Source organism: Malaclemys terrapin, chromosome 8, assembly GCF_027887155.1.
Source record: "Malaclemys terrapin pileata isolate rMalTer1 chromosome 8, rMalTer1.hap1, whole genome shotgun sequence".
NCBI lineage: Eukaryota > Metazoa > Chordata > Testudines > Emydidae > Malaclemys > Malaclemys terrapin.
This window is the reverse complement of record NC_071512.1, coordinates 4491808-4509559: the sequence shown is the minus strand read 5'-3', so window position 1 is coordinate 4509559 and position 17752 is coordinate 4491808. Positions and strand designations below refer to the sequence as shown.

Sequence of the window (17752 nt, the reverse complement as noted above, 5' to 3'; positions counted from 1 at the left end):
ACATTTATCTAACTTACTTTTAAATATCTCCAGAGATGGAGATTCCACAACCTCCCTAGGCAATTTATTCCAATGTTTAACCACCCTGACAGTTAGGAACTTTTTCCTAATGTCCAACCTAAACCTCCCTTGCTGCAGTTTAAGCCCATTGCTTCTTGTTCTATCCTTCGAGGCTAAGATGAACAAGTTTTCTTCCACCTCCTTATGAAACCCTTTTAGATACCTGAAAACTGCTATCATGTCCCCTCTGTCTTCTTTTGTCCAAACTAAACAAACCCAATTCCTTCAGCCTTCCTTCATAGGTCATGTTCTCTAGACCTTTCATCATTCTTGTTGCTCTTCTCTGGACCTCTCCAATTTCGCCACATCTTTCTTGAAATGCAGTGCCCAGAACTGGACACAATACTCCAGCTGAGGCCTAACCAGAGCAGGGTAGAGCGGAAGAATGACTTCTCGTGTCTTGCTGATGAAGTTAACCCAGTGCTGAGAATTTCTTAGAACTCCGAATATCAGACTATGTACAAACAGTGTTGTTGAAGGAAGAATTTTCACAGAAAAGATGACGGCTTTTGGGTCAGTCTCTGGCCACTTAGGCTGTGATTCGCCATAATGATACAGGTTTATTTTGTATCTATCCATAGGAAATGGAGAGCAGGGAAAACCTTACCCGATGACTGATGCAGAGCAAGTGGACCAAGCATACAGGGAAAATGGTTTTAATATCTTTGTGAGCGATAAAATTTCTCTTAATCGCTCCCTTCCAGATATCAGGCACCCAAAGTGAGTATACACTTGGTATTTGTGTTATTGAATGTGTAGATGCCCTAATTTGCTATTCCCACTTGAAATTCTTCTATTTCTGTATTTCATTTTTATCTACTGTTGCAGGCTAGCCTTCGAATGTGAGGCTTCCAAAGCTGGGGGCCTGTTGACTCAGGTGTCCTCACAGCACCGTGTACACTAACTGGAGTAAAAATAAACTCGTATTCTTGTGTGTGCACCCGAGGAGCACTGCCTGAAAACCTACATTTAGCTGGAAAATAAATGCTGCATGGGGAAGCAACGAAGGCTTTGCCAGTGAGCCTCAACCCTTTCGGGGAGGTGGCTACCTCCTGCCTCATAGATCACTTTTCGTGCTGATTAAATTCTTGTGTACTGAAATGGCCACAACCATAGAACAATTAAAGTGAAGTTTTTATGGTGCTCTCTCGACTGGAAATGGGATTTAAATGTCCAGCCCACTTGACAACTGCACCAGAGAGCCATCCGATGGTAATGACTTTGTCACTAATTACCTGGGCTAGTTTTGCATAAGTGACTAGCTGGAAGTGAGACAGTTCCATGAGCCATTAATTCCTTTTGGAAGTCTGACACAATCTAAGTTTCACAATCTTGAAACATCTAGGAGGGAAAAACAACCTGTTTATGCTCTCTGTATGTGTGTATATATATCTCCTCAATATTTATTCCACTCTATATGCATCCGAAGAAGTGGGCTGTAGTCCACGAAAGCTTATGCTCTAATAAATTTGTTAGTCTCTAAGGTGCCACAAGTACTCCTGTTCTTTTTGTGGATACAGACTAACACGGCTGCTACTCTGAAACCTCCAAAAAGATTGACTAATGTGAATGGTCTATGCAGTGAATTTTCTCAGATACTCAGGGCTTTATAATAAACTTCTCGTTCTAGGGATTATAAGCATGGCCACAAAGTAGCTCCAGTCAGAAACTACTTTTGACTCTTGAATTCAGCTAGTTAAGATTTCTTTCCTGTGGAGTAGCATTAAATTTTACTTAGTTTTTGGATAATTGCTAAGGAGAAAATCCTTCATGTTCATGCAGTCATAAAAAGCTTGAAAATTTAAGCCTTTCCTAAACAATGCCACAGAGTGCTTTTGATTATGGGGGGTATATGGTTCTTAGTCACTTTATGAACTTATCTTTTTAAATACTCGAGTGCCAATTTCTTCCATGGAAAGCTTTTTCAAACTTGACGGCAGTAATTTCATCTAGAAGTCTTGCAAACAAATTAGAAGCTAGGACTTATTTTTAAAAAAAATCTTTCCTTTTTCTGTCTCAACTTTATCTCATTAGGAACATAACTGAGCTTCAGGTAACTTTAACTCTGCTAAACTGCATTTATTTGGATTGTTTTGGGCTTTGAGAATTTGAGCTTTAGCTGGTACCAGTTTCCCTTAACCTGAGGAATCAATGTATTGACTCATGTTCCCTAATGTTTCACTAAGTTGCAGAATTAGCAATCAGAAGTCAGCTACTTTGACTTTTGTAAAATGTCTAACTTCAGACCCTGGTCCCCACTTAAAATTAATAAGTGAAATGTCTGGGTCACCAACAATTTAAGCTGTGACTAATGAAACCAATGCAGCTGGTTTTCTTGAGTTAAATTTCCCTTACCATAGCAAGTTGCAATTATGTGAGTCTCAACAAGAGGATAAACGGTATTGGATATAATTGATGCTAGGATTAGCTAGAGAAATGAACAGGGTTATATATAAAGGAGACTTGAAATGAAGGCACTAATGACCGAAAGTTTCTGGTGTGCATTCTCCCCTCCTTAAAAAGATGTATTTGGAAATGGAGTATTTAGTGTTTCATAGTGAAGTGATGAGGGCAATTTATAATGAAGTTTGGGTAAGATGAACTCTATAAGAGCATTTTCCAAAGAACTGAACATGTTGTAGAATACTCTGAATTAATACCACTCCATTAATTCCTGGAATAGGAGCTGAAATTGGTTTTCTATTCAGGAATATGCCCCAGGCAGAAGGTTATAGATTTAAGATTCTCACTAGATACAGCTTGTGTTGGCCTGTTAAACGTAGAAGCTCTGGTAAAGAGTGCTGGATCACCTTGAGCACCTGTAAAGTATAGCTATAGAAGCAGAAAGCTCACTTTCCTTGTGTTCTGCAAAGAGTATTTGAATAAGCCATTGTGCTATATTGTGCTAATGTAAGAGGGCTTTTAAAGCAATTGTAGAAATAATACCAGGAGAGAATAAACTTTGTTTGTAAACCTAACAGTGATAGCGGTTAAATATGACACTGATTATCCCCAGCACCTCCCTATTTATAACCTTTCACATTAAATAGCCTTATTCTGTCTCACCTGTAACGTCCCATAGTATCTGTGGGTAGGTAAGCAATCGATCTTCTGGGATCGATTTATCCCATCTTGTCTAGACATGATAAATCGATCCCGGAAGTGCTCGCCGTTGACGCCGGTACTCCTGCTCCGCGAAAGGAGTACGCGGAGTCGACGGGGGAGCCTGCCTGCCGCGTCTGGACCCGCGGTAAGTTCGAACTAAGGTACTTCGACTTCAGCTACGTTATTCACGTAGCTGAAGTTGCGTATCTTAGTTCAAAGTGGGGGGTTAGTGTGGACCAGGCCTGTGCCTTCATCTGCGCTTTGCCAGCTGTTGGGGGCTGCTAGTAGTAAACAGAATAGTACTTTTGTGTTGACTCAGTTCAAGTGTAGCTGGAGAGGATCAGGAAGAGTTTTTAATGAAGCTGAGCCACTAATGTTTTCAAATAAACTATTTGTAGTCTGTGTCTGCATTGTCAGCAAAGGTCTTATTTAAAAAAAAAAAAAAAAAAGAGGTAACTGATATGCAGTCTTTGCTTTTTCCTCCCCCCAATAACTAACAGATTTAACAGTGGGGGAAAAATGGGCAACAGATGTTTTCCTAATGTCATGGAATTTATTCTTGATCATAAAATTGCAATCACTGAATAAATCTTGTACAATAGTAGTTAGTGAGTTATCTTCAATGAACTGTCGCAATAGAAGATTTGTACTAGACTTGAGCATGAGTTTCACAAGCTTTCACAGTGACTGAAGTAAACGCAAACCTTCCATACTGTGCTGTGTAGTGATTGCTTGCCACTGTCAATGTTGTTAAATCATATGAAGACAATGGATTATACAACAGATAAGAATGATCCGTGAATCCCTGAATTTTTGTTACATTGCGATTGCAGAGATGCCAGCCGTCCCTAATTTTCCATAATCCACCCAGGTTGTGCTTGTAATTACAAAATTTCTAATTTAGGCTTCAATGTGTTAATTTTGCAAGCACACATTTTAGTGTGTGTGTGTGTGTGTGTGTGTGTGTGTGTGTGTGTCTCACCACCACTCTGGTCCAATGAACCCATCAAATAGCGCTGCGGCCAACCGGGTGGTGGAGGTGCGTGGCATTCTTCTCCACTGCCCCTGTGGTAGATGATCAGACTGCATAGTAAGGATCTGACAGGAGGCAAGCCGGGTGATTTTGAATGGGTTGGAGCACTGCTGGATTCACCGCCCAAGTCACAGGCTGCATGCTGACTGCCCTGTGTGGACCCTGCTAGTGCACTCTAAATACCAGCCGGGTCCACATGGAACAGAATGCAACATGCTGCCTGTGACTTGGCTGGTGAATCCAGCACCCCAAAACCCGCCAACTCTCGCAGTGGCTTGCCTCCTATTCAACCCTCACTGCACAGTCTATGAGAGAGGAGAAGCTACAGGAGGAGGCAGCAGCATCAGAGGAGTAAAGAGGGAATGCAACTGAGGATGGAGAAGAAGAGGAGGATCATCCTAGGACGGAGGTCCAGGCCTTAGGGGCATAGGAGGGCAGCTGTCCTAGAGCCAGTCCTCCTTTTCTCCCTGTTTCGGGGGGTGGGGTTTGGGATGAAATAGGGGGGAGCCAAGACCCTCTCCTTGACCATACATGGGGAGAGGGTGGGGCAGAGGTCCTCGTTTCTGTGCGGTGGAGAGAAGGTGGGGAAAGGAAGAGATCCAAGCAATCTCCCTAATTCCTCCCTAACTTTTTTCTTAAGCATCCCATAAAGTTTCAGCACAAGGCTGGCATGTCTGCTGTCGCTGTCTACAACAAAACCGTATGTGAGTCCCTGTGAGATGATGCTGACGTTCCAGTAGGTTTTGAACATTCTTTGCTGTGTGCCTTTGTGAGAAAGGTGACACTTTGAGCGCTACCATTTTGTACCATGAGTTGCTGCAAATGAGTCTGCCTTAACAAAGGCTGTAAAGGCAAATATGCTGATGCCGTCCCCAGAAGTGCTGTTAGAAATAGCACCTCCCTTCTCGAGAGTCAAAGCTGCAAGAGAAAGATGTGCAATATTTGGTTGCTTGTCCACCCACAGATCAAGGATGCTTGTTTTTATTTTCTGGATAATAAGTACTGCGGGTGGATGAGTTTGGAGAATATATGGCCACCTTCATGGAAACATGTGTGTAACCAGTTTTTTCCAGTCTAAGCATTTCCTTTATTGGTATAGAAATAGGTATCCTCAGAATGGCAGATGAGTTTGCAGGATAGGGGCTCTCGGGCACAACTAGCCCAAGTAAATAGATGTTACTTTTTCAAAATCTTAAGGAAACTATCTAGGTAAAACCTCATCCAGCTGAAATACTTCAGTTTTAGCTGGATGAATATTAAAAGAACATAGTTATTGGCTGATCTTGTTTAAGCCTCTGTCTCACACTTGGAAACTAAAATAAGCTAGATCATTGTATTTATAATGACAGAGCAGAACTAAGCCTCTCACCCTTTGAAATAATACTTTCAGAGAAATCCCTCTCCTGGAGGTTGTTGGGGAATGGGAATAAAAGCAGAACTACCAGAAAGCTGTCAATAGACTTCTGCACTTTTGAGCTGTAAAGAGAACTGCTTCTAAAGGCAACCTTGACAGGTGATGGAAAGCACTAAATGACTTCTGTATCTTAAAAATGTTCTCCATCACTCTTTAATGCCACTTTCGATACTTGTAACATGACAGTATGGAAATAGTATTTTTAATCTGTGTTATATTAATTCATTAACTCATTGCTGGCTAGTGAACATGTAGCTTATGGATATATATCAGAAAGCTGTTTTTAATGTATGTAGGTAGCTGCTTCACAAGTCTTTGAGAATTAATTGAGAGTTACTTGGAAGGTAACGGATATAGACGTTATAGTGTTTAATGTGTCTGTTTTCTTGGTATGTTTATAACTTGTTTTATCCCTATTTAGCTGCAATAACAAGCTGTACCTGGAGAAGCTCCCAAACACCAGTGTGATAATCCCATTCCACAATGAAGGATGGTCATCTCTCCTCCGGACAGTGCACAGCATCCTAAATCGCTCCCCTCCTGAGCTGATCGCAGAAATTGTGCTGGTGGATGACTTTAGTGACAGAGGTACAGTGACTTCCTATGTAGCATCTCTACCTATAGCTACATAAACTACCTGACAAAATGCACAAAAGTATAGTAAAGAAGAGCAGATTATTGTTATCTGCCAAGAGCCAGCTTTAGGATTTTGGTGTCTCCGGTAACAGTCAGTTGATGTCTCAATAAGGCCTTCAACAGAGCAAGAAGCTACATTTCCTGCAGCACTTGCATTACTTTAGGTATTGGTGACGACAGCGATTTTCACAACACTGTGATTAGTCTCGGTGGTAAATAAGGAAAGTAAGTGCTCTCAATGTATTCATCAGCAAAACTGAGTATTGAGTTAATGATTTGGGTTCTTAAACACTTCCTATTTTGGTTTCTTAACAAATCAAAAGTGATATTTTTTTTAAACAGGATTTTCTTCCTTCATACAGAAAATAATAATTCTGTATTAAGGAAAATATTAAAATTAATCTTGATGAATTGTTTTCATCCTAGAGACTTCATGGTTTAACATTTTTAGCTTTCCAGCAGTAAAAATAAATTTGGAAAATCCATAACCTTCATAATACCCAGCTCTCATATTTCACTTTTCACCAGTAGATCTCAGTGTTTTACAAAGGAGGTCAGTATCATTATCCCCATTTTACAGACAAATAAACTAAGGCACAGTGGCATGTAGTCTTAGTTTTACTCTCATAAGAATGGCCATGTTGGGTCAGACCAGTGGTCCAGCTACCCCAGTATCCTGTCTTCCGACAGTGGCCAATGTGAGGTGCCTCAGAGAATGAACAGAATAGGCAATCAAGTGATCCATTGTCTCATCCATTCCCAGCTTCTGACAAACAGAGGCTAGGGACACTCAGAGCATTGTGTTGCATCCCTGCCCATTCTGGCTCATAGCCATTGATGGACCTATCCTGCAGGAACTTAGCTAGTTCTTTTTTGAACCATGTTATAGTTTTGGCCTTCACAACATCCCCTGCCAAGAAGTTCCACAGCTTGACTGCATTGAGTGAAGAAATACTCTCCATTTCTCTCTCCCCTTCTCCAGGCACAAAAAATACCAAGCAACGGAGAATCACACTGTCCATTTACATCCTGATGTCAATTCATACTGATGTACCTGAAAATCCTTATAGTGATAGATTAGGTATAACCCATAAACAATATTAAGTCTCCCTCCTGTATTTGCCACATTGCTCTGTTGATTCTGCAGCAGAAATTGTGCTGCACAGCAAGAATTCAACAGTATAGTTGTTGTGTGTGCAGTCATCTGTGTTCATGTCTGTAGGCTAATAAGGGCAGAAGCTGGAGATGAGCCCAACACAAAGTGGCATCAGTGTTTTACACAAAAAGGGAATGGCCTTAAATTGCCAAAAGAATTTGTTCCTTTGGATCTGTTTGGACCACCCTATGCAATGCTATATTAAATTAAACAGTGATTTAACTCCTTAGGATAAAGTGAGGGCTAGTAACCCTCACGCGTCATGGCATAAAATGACCATTAGCCAGAAGAAATAATTCCGCTAACCTCTTTTATGTTGTTGCAATTTGAAGTCTCACATGGGGTTTGTACCTTCTCTGAAGCATCCAACATTAGCCAAAATCTGAGATGGAATACTGACCTTATGGGATCATCAGTCTGGTCTAGCAATTCTTAAGGTTTTTTCCATTTTAATTATCAAAGAACAAGAAGGTAATTACTTCATGCTGCAAGGTGTTTTCTTTAACAAGATCCTTCCATCTGGAATTACACAAGGAACACAGGGCTCTCTCCATGAGAGTGCTATTATGAGATGCGTTTCCAAGTAGAAATCTTGAGGGTGAGAAACAGCTGCTATGACTGATTCTGAAGCTCCAATAAAACCATGAACTCGAACACCAATCAGTGGTGCTCTGACCCATATTGACTTTGAAATGCTAAGTGCGGCCCTACAGCTACGGCACTTCTCCTGAAGTGTAACTTTCACTAGCTTGCAGGCAAAGCGTGGTACTTTGAAAAGCTCATTAGGCTATAGATATATGGCATCGGTGTTTAAAGTATTTTGAGACTGTCAGAAGAAAATACATTTTCAGCAAGCCCTCTTTTCTTCGTCTTGGCATAAAAGATTAGAAGCAGAAAAGTGAAATCAGGTGATTGGATCGACTCTCATGCTGTAACCAGATCTGCATTACATAAATAAAAGTTTCACTTTCCACACCCTACTTAATCCTTGTGGATGGGGATTGTTTCTGCCCAGAAGTAATTTTTTTAAGTTTCATTCCTCTGTTTATTCTCCTTTTCTGCACAGTGGCATTCCCTGCTGATCCCAGCTGTTTTTTCCGGTGACTGGTATTCTTTCTTCACCACACTGAAGTAATTTGCAAATCCCTCTCTGTCCCTAAATAGACTTTTTCAAAGTCTTGAGGAGGCAGCGGCAGCAGCAAATCCTTAAATGTGTGATCTTCACTTGAAAGTCAGCCACTCTGAAAGCCCTGGGTTTTTGAGGGGTGTGGGGAATGTAATTTAAAAGACTTGTTCAAAATGCTTGGCTCTAGGGCTGAGAATTCTTGCAAAGTTAACAGCTGCATAATGTGCGTCTCTCTCCCTCCAATGGAGCTTTGTCTTTAAACATTGCACTTAGAAGGCTACATAGCTTCCCTGGGCTTGGATCCAATAGAACACTGGTCGGGCCACATGCTTATACCAATGTTAAGATGGACAAGAATTGAAGACCTTGTCGTATGTCCAGTTACAATAGCTCACTTGGCTGTGCCAAAAATACAACCAAACCAGTGGACACTTAAATACAGAACAGTCTTTAATTTTTTTTCTATCTTTCTAAAACATGAGTGAACTTAGAACTATAGAAGTCAAGGAACTAATGGTAGTGCCTTGAGCCAAGGATACGTGGAACTAAGCTTCTCTCTCCACTTGGTGGTCCTGGCATGAGCTCCATAAATCTCTCCCAGTTCACCTCTCCTGAATTTTGTTTATAATTAGATGCTCCAGCTGAGATCAGGATCCCAATGTGCTGGTGCTGTGCAAAGAGTGACTGACAGCCCCTGCCCCAAAGAGCTTACAGTCTAAATAAGCCAGGCAGGCACAAGGTGAAAAGGTGGTATGGAAAGTGACTTGCCCAAGATCATACAGCAGGTCTGCAACGGAGCACCAATTCTGCATCTCTTTCTAGTCCTGCAAGATGCACAAACCTACTAAAAAGTACCACTTTGACCCTTTCTCACCACAGCCTGCAATAATAAAGTATATTTTTAGGGTTGGCTTAAGAGGATTTTGCCAACAGATCACCCCAATCCAAGTATGATCAAGGTAGTAAAATATCAAATGTGTTCTGCTTGCACTTCAAAGCAAGGAAGGTTTAGAGGAGTGTCTAAACAGCCCTGCCAGATCTTTTGAATATAATTTTTTTTAGTGATATACTTCCGAAAAGCTGGGCAACCCTAGCAAGCCTGTTTGTCAGACATAGTGTGAGGTTCTGTGTGCTTAGCACTGAACCACAGTGAGCTTGAACTTAGCTTGAGCTGGGAAAGTCCCTGAGGATTTCCATGTATGTGCTGCAGTCTTATCCATACCTTCATTTTAACAGAAGTTGTCTACAGAATACTGCAAGCAGTGAGACTGTCTTCTTTTCCTATCACTCACATTTTTGGCTTACTTTAACACTGTTTACTCAGTCTCTTCATAGGTAGTGAACCTTTGTATTTCAACCTGAAAATGTTACTGTAAAGGATTCCATTTGTGACTACCATAATTGATGTGGTAACTTGGTTACAGCAGACAGGTGTTTTCCTGCCAGGTGTTAAATCCATCTTCCCCTTTTAATCTGTGTTCAGCTTCAGAAATAGAGACTGGGAATTTCTAGTACTGAGAAGTGGGATGGGAAGTCACCAGTGAGCCGGTGAAAGTAGATAAGAAATTGAAGAAATATAGGGGGAAAATGGGGGGGAGGGGGCTTGGTGACTGCCAAATTTTGCTCCAGAGCACACCGTTAAAGGCAACTGTTTTTTTTTTGTTTGTTTGTTTTTTGCATTAGTAAAGCCCTTAGACTAGTGAATCATTATCTGGAAGTGTCAACAAAGAGCTATTTATTTCATAATTTAAGGAGGGAGACAATTCTGTGACCTATAGCAGTAAACATTTTTCAACCTAAAAAGGTTATCCTGACTACAGTGCATTTTAATATGCTTCAGCAAAGGCCTTACTAAGCAGGATTTTTGAAATGTTTAATTTATTACTCATTACAGTACCTCCTTCTTATACAAACACAGGGCACTGTCTTTTCATCCTGCTTCTTTCCCATGCCTGTAGTAGATAGATCAGATCAAAATATATTCTTATAAAGCATATGGTAGCCAATAACTAGCAAGAGAGCAAAGTTACTGCAGAAAAGGCTAGCTGTCTAAATCAGAAGTGGGCAAACTACAGCCCGCGGGCCACTCCTGCCCAGCCCCTGAGCTCCTGGCCTGGGAGTCTAGCCCCCTGCCGTTCCCCCTCCCCCGCAGCCTCAGTTTGCTCCACCGCCGGCGCAATGCTCTGGGCAGGGGGGCTGTGAGCTCCTGGGGCAGCACAGCTGCAGAGCTGCGGCCTGATCCAGTCTCTGTGCTGTGCGGCTGGCTCCAGTCGGGTGGCGCGGCTGCCTGTCCTGGTGCTCTGGGCGGCGCGGCTGTAGTGTTGCAAGCCACCGGTGCTCCAGGCAGCGTGGTAAGGGGGCAGGGAGCAGGGGGGGGTTGGATAGAGGGCAGGGGAGTTTGGGGTGGTGGTCGGGGGGTGGGGGTGTGTATAGGGGTTGGGGCGGTCAGAGGGTGGGGAACAGGGGTTGAATGGGGGTGGGGGTCCTGGTGGGGGGCAGTCAGGAAGGAGAGGAGGGGTTGGATGGGGTTGCGGGGGGCTGTCAGGGGTGGGGGTTCTGGGGGCTGTCAGGGGACAGGGGGGCGGATGGGGTAGGAGTCCAGGGGGGAGCCATCGGGGCAAGAAGCAGGGGGGGTCGGATAGGGGGCGGGGCCAGGCCACAGCCTCCCCTAACCGGCCCTCCATACAATTTCCAAAACCCGATGTGGCCCTCGGGGCAAAAAGTTTGCCTGACCCTGGTCTAAATGGTCAATGTGGCACTTTCTTAAAGTACCCTAAACATTTTACATGAGTTTTGAGCTGTAGACAGGGGACCCTGTTTGCCATGAGCTGTAGAGCATGTCACGCTTAAGCAATTGTTCTTGCTGGCACATGTCCCTTCTCTAGCCTGAGAGCCATTTCATGGCACTTTCTTCTTCACTAGACCATTGTCTCATACCTTATAAAGGGATGCCAAAGTAGTAATTATAGTTCTTATTTTGCTCAGCTTCTAGCATCTGCCGCTGACCATGACTGTAACTGAGACATTACTATATTGTGGGGCTGCTTCCACCTTCTAATAGCTAGTTTCTAGCATCTAAGCAGTCTTCCTGATAAGATCACCAAAGTCTCACGTCCCTCCTACTCTTTACTCTCAAATCTAGTTGGAGTCTAGTTCTTGTCCATGCTTGCAATATAAACATTGACTTTTAGCAAGAATTGCTTATGGTTTTGACTTATAGAAAAATGTAACTTCCTCCCATTGGCTGCATCAAACACTTCAGAAAAAATTTGAAACATGGGAACTAACCTGCCAAGGAGCATATGCTTCAGTAAAAATTTGGTGTTGGGTTTAGAATGTAATAAGATGAAACCGTCAGGTCATGTGAGTTCCACTGCACCATCAATCCTTATGTGTAAGCAGAAATCGAAATGCCATAAGCGTGGATTATGACTTCACAATTCCTGATCATAAATAAATACTTAGCTATGGCAGTTCTTTGGGGATTTATGGCTTTGTGTTTAATTTCATTGATTAATTCTAATGATCTGAGTAAAATTATTTAAGCTCTTTTGTATCCTTCTTGGTAGGGCACTAATTATATCCCTTGTTATCAGAATGGCCCTAAGAAAACTAAAACATTATTACTTATTTTCGTTTATATCACTCCTCTCCTGGGGACTGTCAAATGTAGAATTTGCATGCTTTTTGATTACTTTATCATAGTGCTGTTGACTGGTAAATGGGTATATTTGTCCGAATAGCCTATGGGGGGAGAAGTTGAGGTGCAGGTCAATTCGAAACATCGCTCGTTTTCTGCTAGTCATGAGCTTTTTTTTTTTTTTTAAAGTTGATTGGGGCACTGGATGGTTTGAGGGCAGTCAGTAAAGGTGTGGGAGCCACTCCCCTCTAGATCAGTTTGAATCTGACTCCGGCTGCAAGAGACCAAAAGTCATGATCCATTTGCTGTTTGGTCTGTGTGAATTGAATTGATGGTCTTCAGGCATCCATGCTGTATGAATTGCCCTCACGATTGCATCTGTATTCTTGATAGGTCCAAGTTCAAAAGTGGAATGGGAGTGGCATTCTCACTGCCACCTCACTCCTGCAGGTGGTATATTGTCTTTCCAGGCCAGGGTCAGCACATCTGGAGAGGGCAACAGGTGAGTCGTTTGTGCTGCTGTTGCCTGTTAAAATGGTTTTTAAATGGGACTTTAGTTTTGAGTGCTGTCAAGACCGACTCTTTCATGAGTATTAAGAACTTTAAACTAATGAACTTAGTCTCCACTGTGTGTGGTGATTTTGGTACCTGTAGTGCCTGTAGGCAAAAATCATATGTCCAAGTGAGTGGCTTCTCTATGGATATTATTTATCTTGGCTTAGAAAACTGAATGTCCCCTTCCCCACGCTTGTCCAGACTTGAACAACAGGCCCAGCCAAGCGCCGCTCAGCACAAGACCAAAGGCAGGGGAAGGGCAGTGAAAACTATGACCTTCTACATTCCCTCAAATCCTGGGATGGGCCAGGGGCTGAATTAGCCTCCAGTTCAAATGACAACAGCCTCAGTGCAACACCAGAGAAGGCGAAGAGACCAGCATTCCTTTTGTAGTCAGGTGGGGCAGCCCAGTCTGACCACATCTCCCTCTCATGCTGATTCTGCCAACCGTCGTACATAGCTGGTATGAAATTGTCTCCCAGTTGCAGAAGGCTATCTTCTTATGCTGGCAGTCAAATTCTACTGTTCCATTAGTTGCTCTCCTTGTTCACGTTGGATTATAAGCAAAACCTCCTCCAACTAGAGACTAGATTTGAATAGCAGAAAAATGCCATTTACAGGTAAGAAACTTCAGAGAGTTAGTGAGTTGGAACATCTTGGAAGATTACACCTAGTCAAACAATATGCTTGTGGCCATAGGTGCTGACTTACTCAGATCTTGGGGGGGAGGTGCTCAACCCCCGCTGTGCCCCAGGCCCCACCCCCCACTCCACCCATCCCCCACCCCACCTCTTCCTGCCCCATTCCACCCCCTCCCCCTACTTCTTTCTGCCCCCGCTCCTTCCCCCCAGCACCTCCTGCATGCTGCTGAACAGCTGGTCTGCAGGGGGTGGGAGGCACTGAGGGTGAGGAGGATGCACTGATCCACAGATCTTTTTTTTTTTTTTTCCTGTGGGTGCTCCAGCCCCAGAACCTATGCTTGTGGCAGTCCATAATTCTCATTGCCACAGTCATCTTGAATCAGAAGTGATCAGTCATCAAAGGGAAAGTCAACCTATGAAAGCAAAATGTTTCAATAATTGCCAGCATTTACATTTTTCTGTCTGGAATGAAACAGCATTGGATTTGTCAGCCCTTTCTTTGATGAAAAACATGGTGGGGTTTTTCCGTTCACCTTTCATGCCATTGGAAATTTTTACATTATTCAATTAGTTGAATCTTTGTCTGCCACAAGGCTGAAATGTAATTGCTGAACATAATTTAAAGAGCTGGATCACTGAATAAGCGGCCTTTTAAAAAAAAATTATATGCAGAAAAAAATTGTTTATGTAACACAGGTGGTTCAGAACAGCCTCTGATAATCCTACTTACTTCACTACGTAACTCCATAGAAGTGAAATCAGTGGCTGCTGCTCAGTGTTGAAATAATTTTATACATCAGTCACTTATTTTGATACTCAATCATCTGCATATTGACTGACAGCCCATTCTTACGCATTTTTAATACTGCTTTTGTATAAATGACTGGGTGATTTAAATAAGGTATTGTCCCTTGTTAAGGCATGACAGTCATAGCTTCACTAAAAAGTCATGCAGTGACTTATCTTTAAAGCTTTTATATGTTAATAAAAACACCACATTAATGCAGTGAAAGTTGAGATCAAGCATTCAAAACACTGGAATCTCCAAAAGTTAAGGCTCCTCTGGAAAGGTTTACTCTGTCATGTTGCCAATTTTGCCATTTTTATTGGGTTCATTATTATCCTATTTCATTAAGATTTAACTTCTACAAATAACTTGTTAGATATAACTCCTGTGATGACATAATTGCTCTAACCACTAATTGACCTCAACCGAATGCCTAATATTGCAATGAGACACTTGATACAAGCCTCATGTTGATTACAATATATAAAGTCCTTCTTGTTCTGGGACCCAGTTATCCAAGAGACATGCCTAGAGAGCAAGTTTTTTGTTTTGTTTTGAAGAATCTCATCTATTGGTAAGCACAACGAATTGGAAATCAGGACACCTGGGTTCTATTCCTTTGGGACAGCTAGGCCTCTACTTAAGCATCCCATTGTCCTTGCACCTTCAGGAAGCTGGAACCAAATACATTCCTCTCTCTGTTTCCAAAAAGTATGCGCTGTTTCATTTGGGGTCTTTCAGTATAGCTGGATACAGAAGAGTACTTCTCTTAGATGTTTCTCTTTACCTCCAAAAATTTTGTTCACTCTGCAAATTGAGCTGTCCTGGGAATATTTATTGTCCTGGTATTCTGATTTTTCCTTCCATTTCCACCCCACCTCTTTCAGGTTTTATTTGACCAGTAAAGTGTGCACTGAGGATTATAGCTGTTCTGTAACAGGGACGCTCGTGTTAGTAAAATAGCTTAACTCCCTCTCTGGGTGGCATCTTTTTAAAAAAAAAAAAAAAAAAAAAAAAAGGGGGGGGGGGGGGGGAAGTGTTGTGAGCGAGCTGAGAACCTTTCACAAATAGCAGTTATTCCTTCTTTAGGCATCCTCTTCAGTAGTTCTTGCTTTGTCTGCACTACACTCTTTCCTCATGTTTGGCCAGCACACACTGTTGTATCCCGTCATCTTTCTTCACAAAGCTGTGCTGATTGCTCAAAAGTTTATCTACGGGGGAGACTTCAGGTACCTTAGGTTTTAAAGCTGCAGCTGTTAAATATCAGTCTTACCCATTCACTTCTGTGCCAGACACGCTACTAGCCCCTACTAACTTGTTTTGCAGATAGGTCCCTCTCACTTTTGGTTTCAGTCTCTCCCCTTAATTCCCATATTTAAAAGTCATGCCCATATGGAATAGTCTGTATAGAAAAATGAATGTGGACAAGGCTGCTTGGCCAGAAGCAATGCAATTTTGCCCCCTGGGTATATAGAACCCAGCAGTCATACGTGCATAGGAGTCATATTACAAGCAACACGCTGATTGAAAGGGAGAAGAGAGGGAATCTTATTAATGTACAACTGATTTGACAATGGGTGGAACATCAGGTGCATATTGAAAGCAGCCTGGTTTCATTAAACATATCTGCATGGTTTTAATTGACAGAAATCATGCTTTTAATATCTCAAATGGGAAAGGGTTTAATACTTGATTTCTTTTTTAATCTTAAAATGGAATGGTAAAGGATTTACCTAGCTAAAAGCATTATCTTGTCATCTGTAGACACTCATTGTACAAGTCACTTTTCTCCTAAAATGCACAGTTACTGCATGAATATTAATATAGAGTGATTGTACTTGGGACAATGTGGTGACAGTCATTTGTGGTCTTACTAAAGTTTGAATGTGACCTCTCGTATTACTTTAACCCTTGAAGAGCATTTACTCTTTATACAAAGCTGATTAAAGTAAGTTAATTACACTATCATTCACTTTTTTAGATTCTTACAAACTCTGTTTACACCAACAGCCCATTTTAGCTCTTATGTTGTATTTGTTTTCTTTAAGGATCTGGTTCATTTGAAACCTTTTCTTGTAGCTGCACCAAGTTTTAGTAACTGCTCTAAGGACCTGTCAAAAGATCAATTTACTTTAATTGGAAGTCCAAGAATGAAAATGTTTCCCCTTCCCTTTGGAAATAGTTTGAGACCCTTTCAGATTCATCTAGGCTCAGAATGTGGATATAGGATGCTGAAAATGTGCCCTCTGTCACCTGGGTTTGTTCAGTGCATCACTTAATTTTTTTAGATATGTGAAAACTGGAAATTTGACCAAAAAACAGATTTTCTTCACTTTCCCTTTCATTAGAGTAGAACTCCTCTCATGTAACATACTCATGTACAATCAAATCTCACCTCGAAACTACTGCACACAATAAAAGCAATGAGATAGTTTAGAGGTTTAACACCAGCTGATGTATTGAAGTCAAATTGCAACACTGGAACTCTTAAATGCCGTAGATGGAAAGTTCCATATGCATTGGCCATTTGTGTACAACTGTTTTTTTACCCTGGTGGAGATTTGAAAATTTTACCCTGAATCACCAAAGTAGCATAGGCACTACAGTAGAACTTCAGAGTTATGAACACCAGAGTTACAAACTGACCAGGCAACCCCATACCTCATTTGGAACCGCAAGTATTCAATCAGGCAGCAGCAAAGACCAAAAAACCAAAAACCCCATACAGTAAAGTACTGTGTTTAAATGTAAACTACAGTAACTCCTCACTTAGCGTTGTAGTTCTGTTCCTGAAAAATGCGACTTTAAGTGAAACGATGTTAAGCTAATCCAATTTCCCCATAAGAATTAATGTAAATGAGGGGGTTAGGTTCCAGGGTTTAAACAAAATTTAATACTGGTACACAGTAATGATGATTGTGGAGCTTGGTTGAGATGGAGGAGTCAGAGGGTGGGATATTTCCCAGGGAATGCCTTGCTAGTTCATTTAGCAGTAATTGACTGAGCCCTCAAGGGTTAACTCTCACAACACTGTACAAGGCAGCAGGAAAGGAGGGAGGGTAGACAGAGACACACACCCTGTGAAAATGTGCATTTCCCCTTTAAGTAGCTGACACCAGGCTTAAGTACACTGCCTGGTTAATTAAATCAGCTTGCCGAGACCCGCAGCTACTGCCTAGAAGCTCCCTCGTCCCCCCTGCCCTATGGAAGATGAGGTAAGTGGGGTGCAGGAGCAGGGGGGAGGGGAAGATACCCTGACATTAGCCCCCCTCCCCCCCCATACAGCAAGCAGGAGTCTCTGGGAGCAGCTCCAAGGCAGAGGGCAGGAGCAGCACATGGCGGGGGGGGGGGGGGGGAGGGACAACCACTGCAGAGGGAACTTATGGGGTGCTGCTGGTCCACCCTGGTTCCAACCACCCACCACCTAGCTGCAACGGGCTGCTCTTCCTGCAAGCTGTGGACAAAATAGGCGGCTGCCAAAGACCTTAGAAGGGAGCATTTCACAACTTTAAACGAGCATGTTCCCTAATTGATCAGCAGCTTAACTCGAAACAGCATTAACCAGGAGGACTTTAAGTGAGGAGTTCCTGTACTAAAAA

The 17752-nt window shown here is 42.3% G+C and overlaps 1 protein-coding gene across 1 annotated transcript in view; it reads left to right on the top strand.

Annotated features, from left to right (window-relative positions):
* GALNT10 (polypeptide N-acetylgalactosaminyltransferase 10) overlaps positions 1-17752 on the top strand; it is a 125638-nt gene that overhangs the window by 54513 nt on the left and 53373 nt on the right. The window contains exons 3-4 of the mRNA XM_054036860.1: positions 642-780; positions 6034-6200. Of these exons, the coding sequence (XP_053892835.1) occupies positions 642-780; positions 6034-6200 (306 nt within the window). The remainder of the gene's footprint in view (positions 1-641; positions 781-6033; positions 6201-17752) is intronic.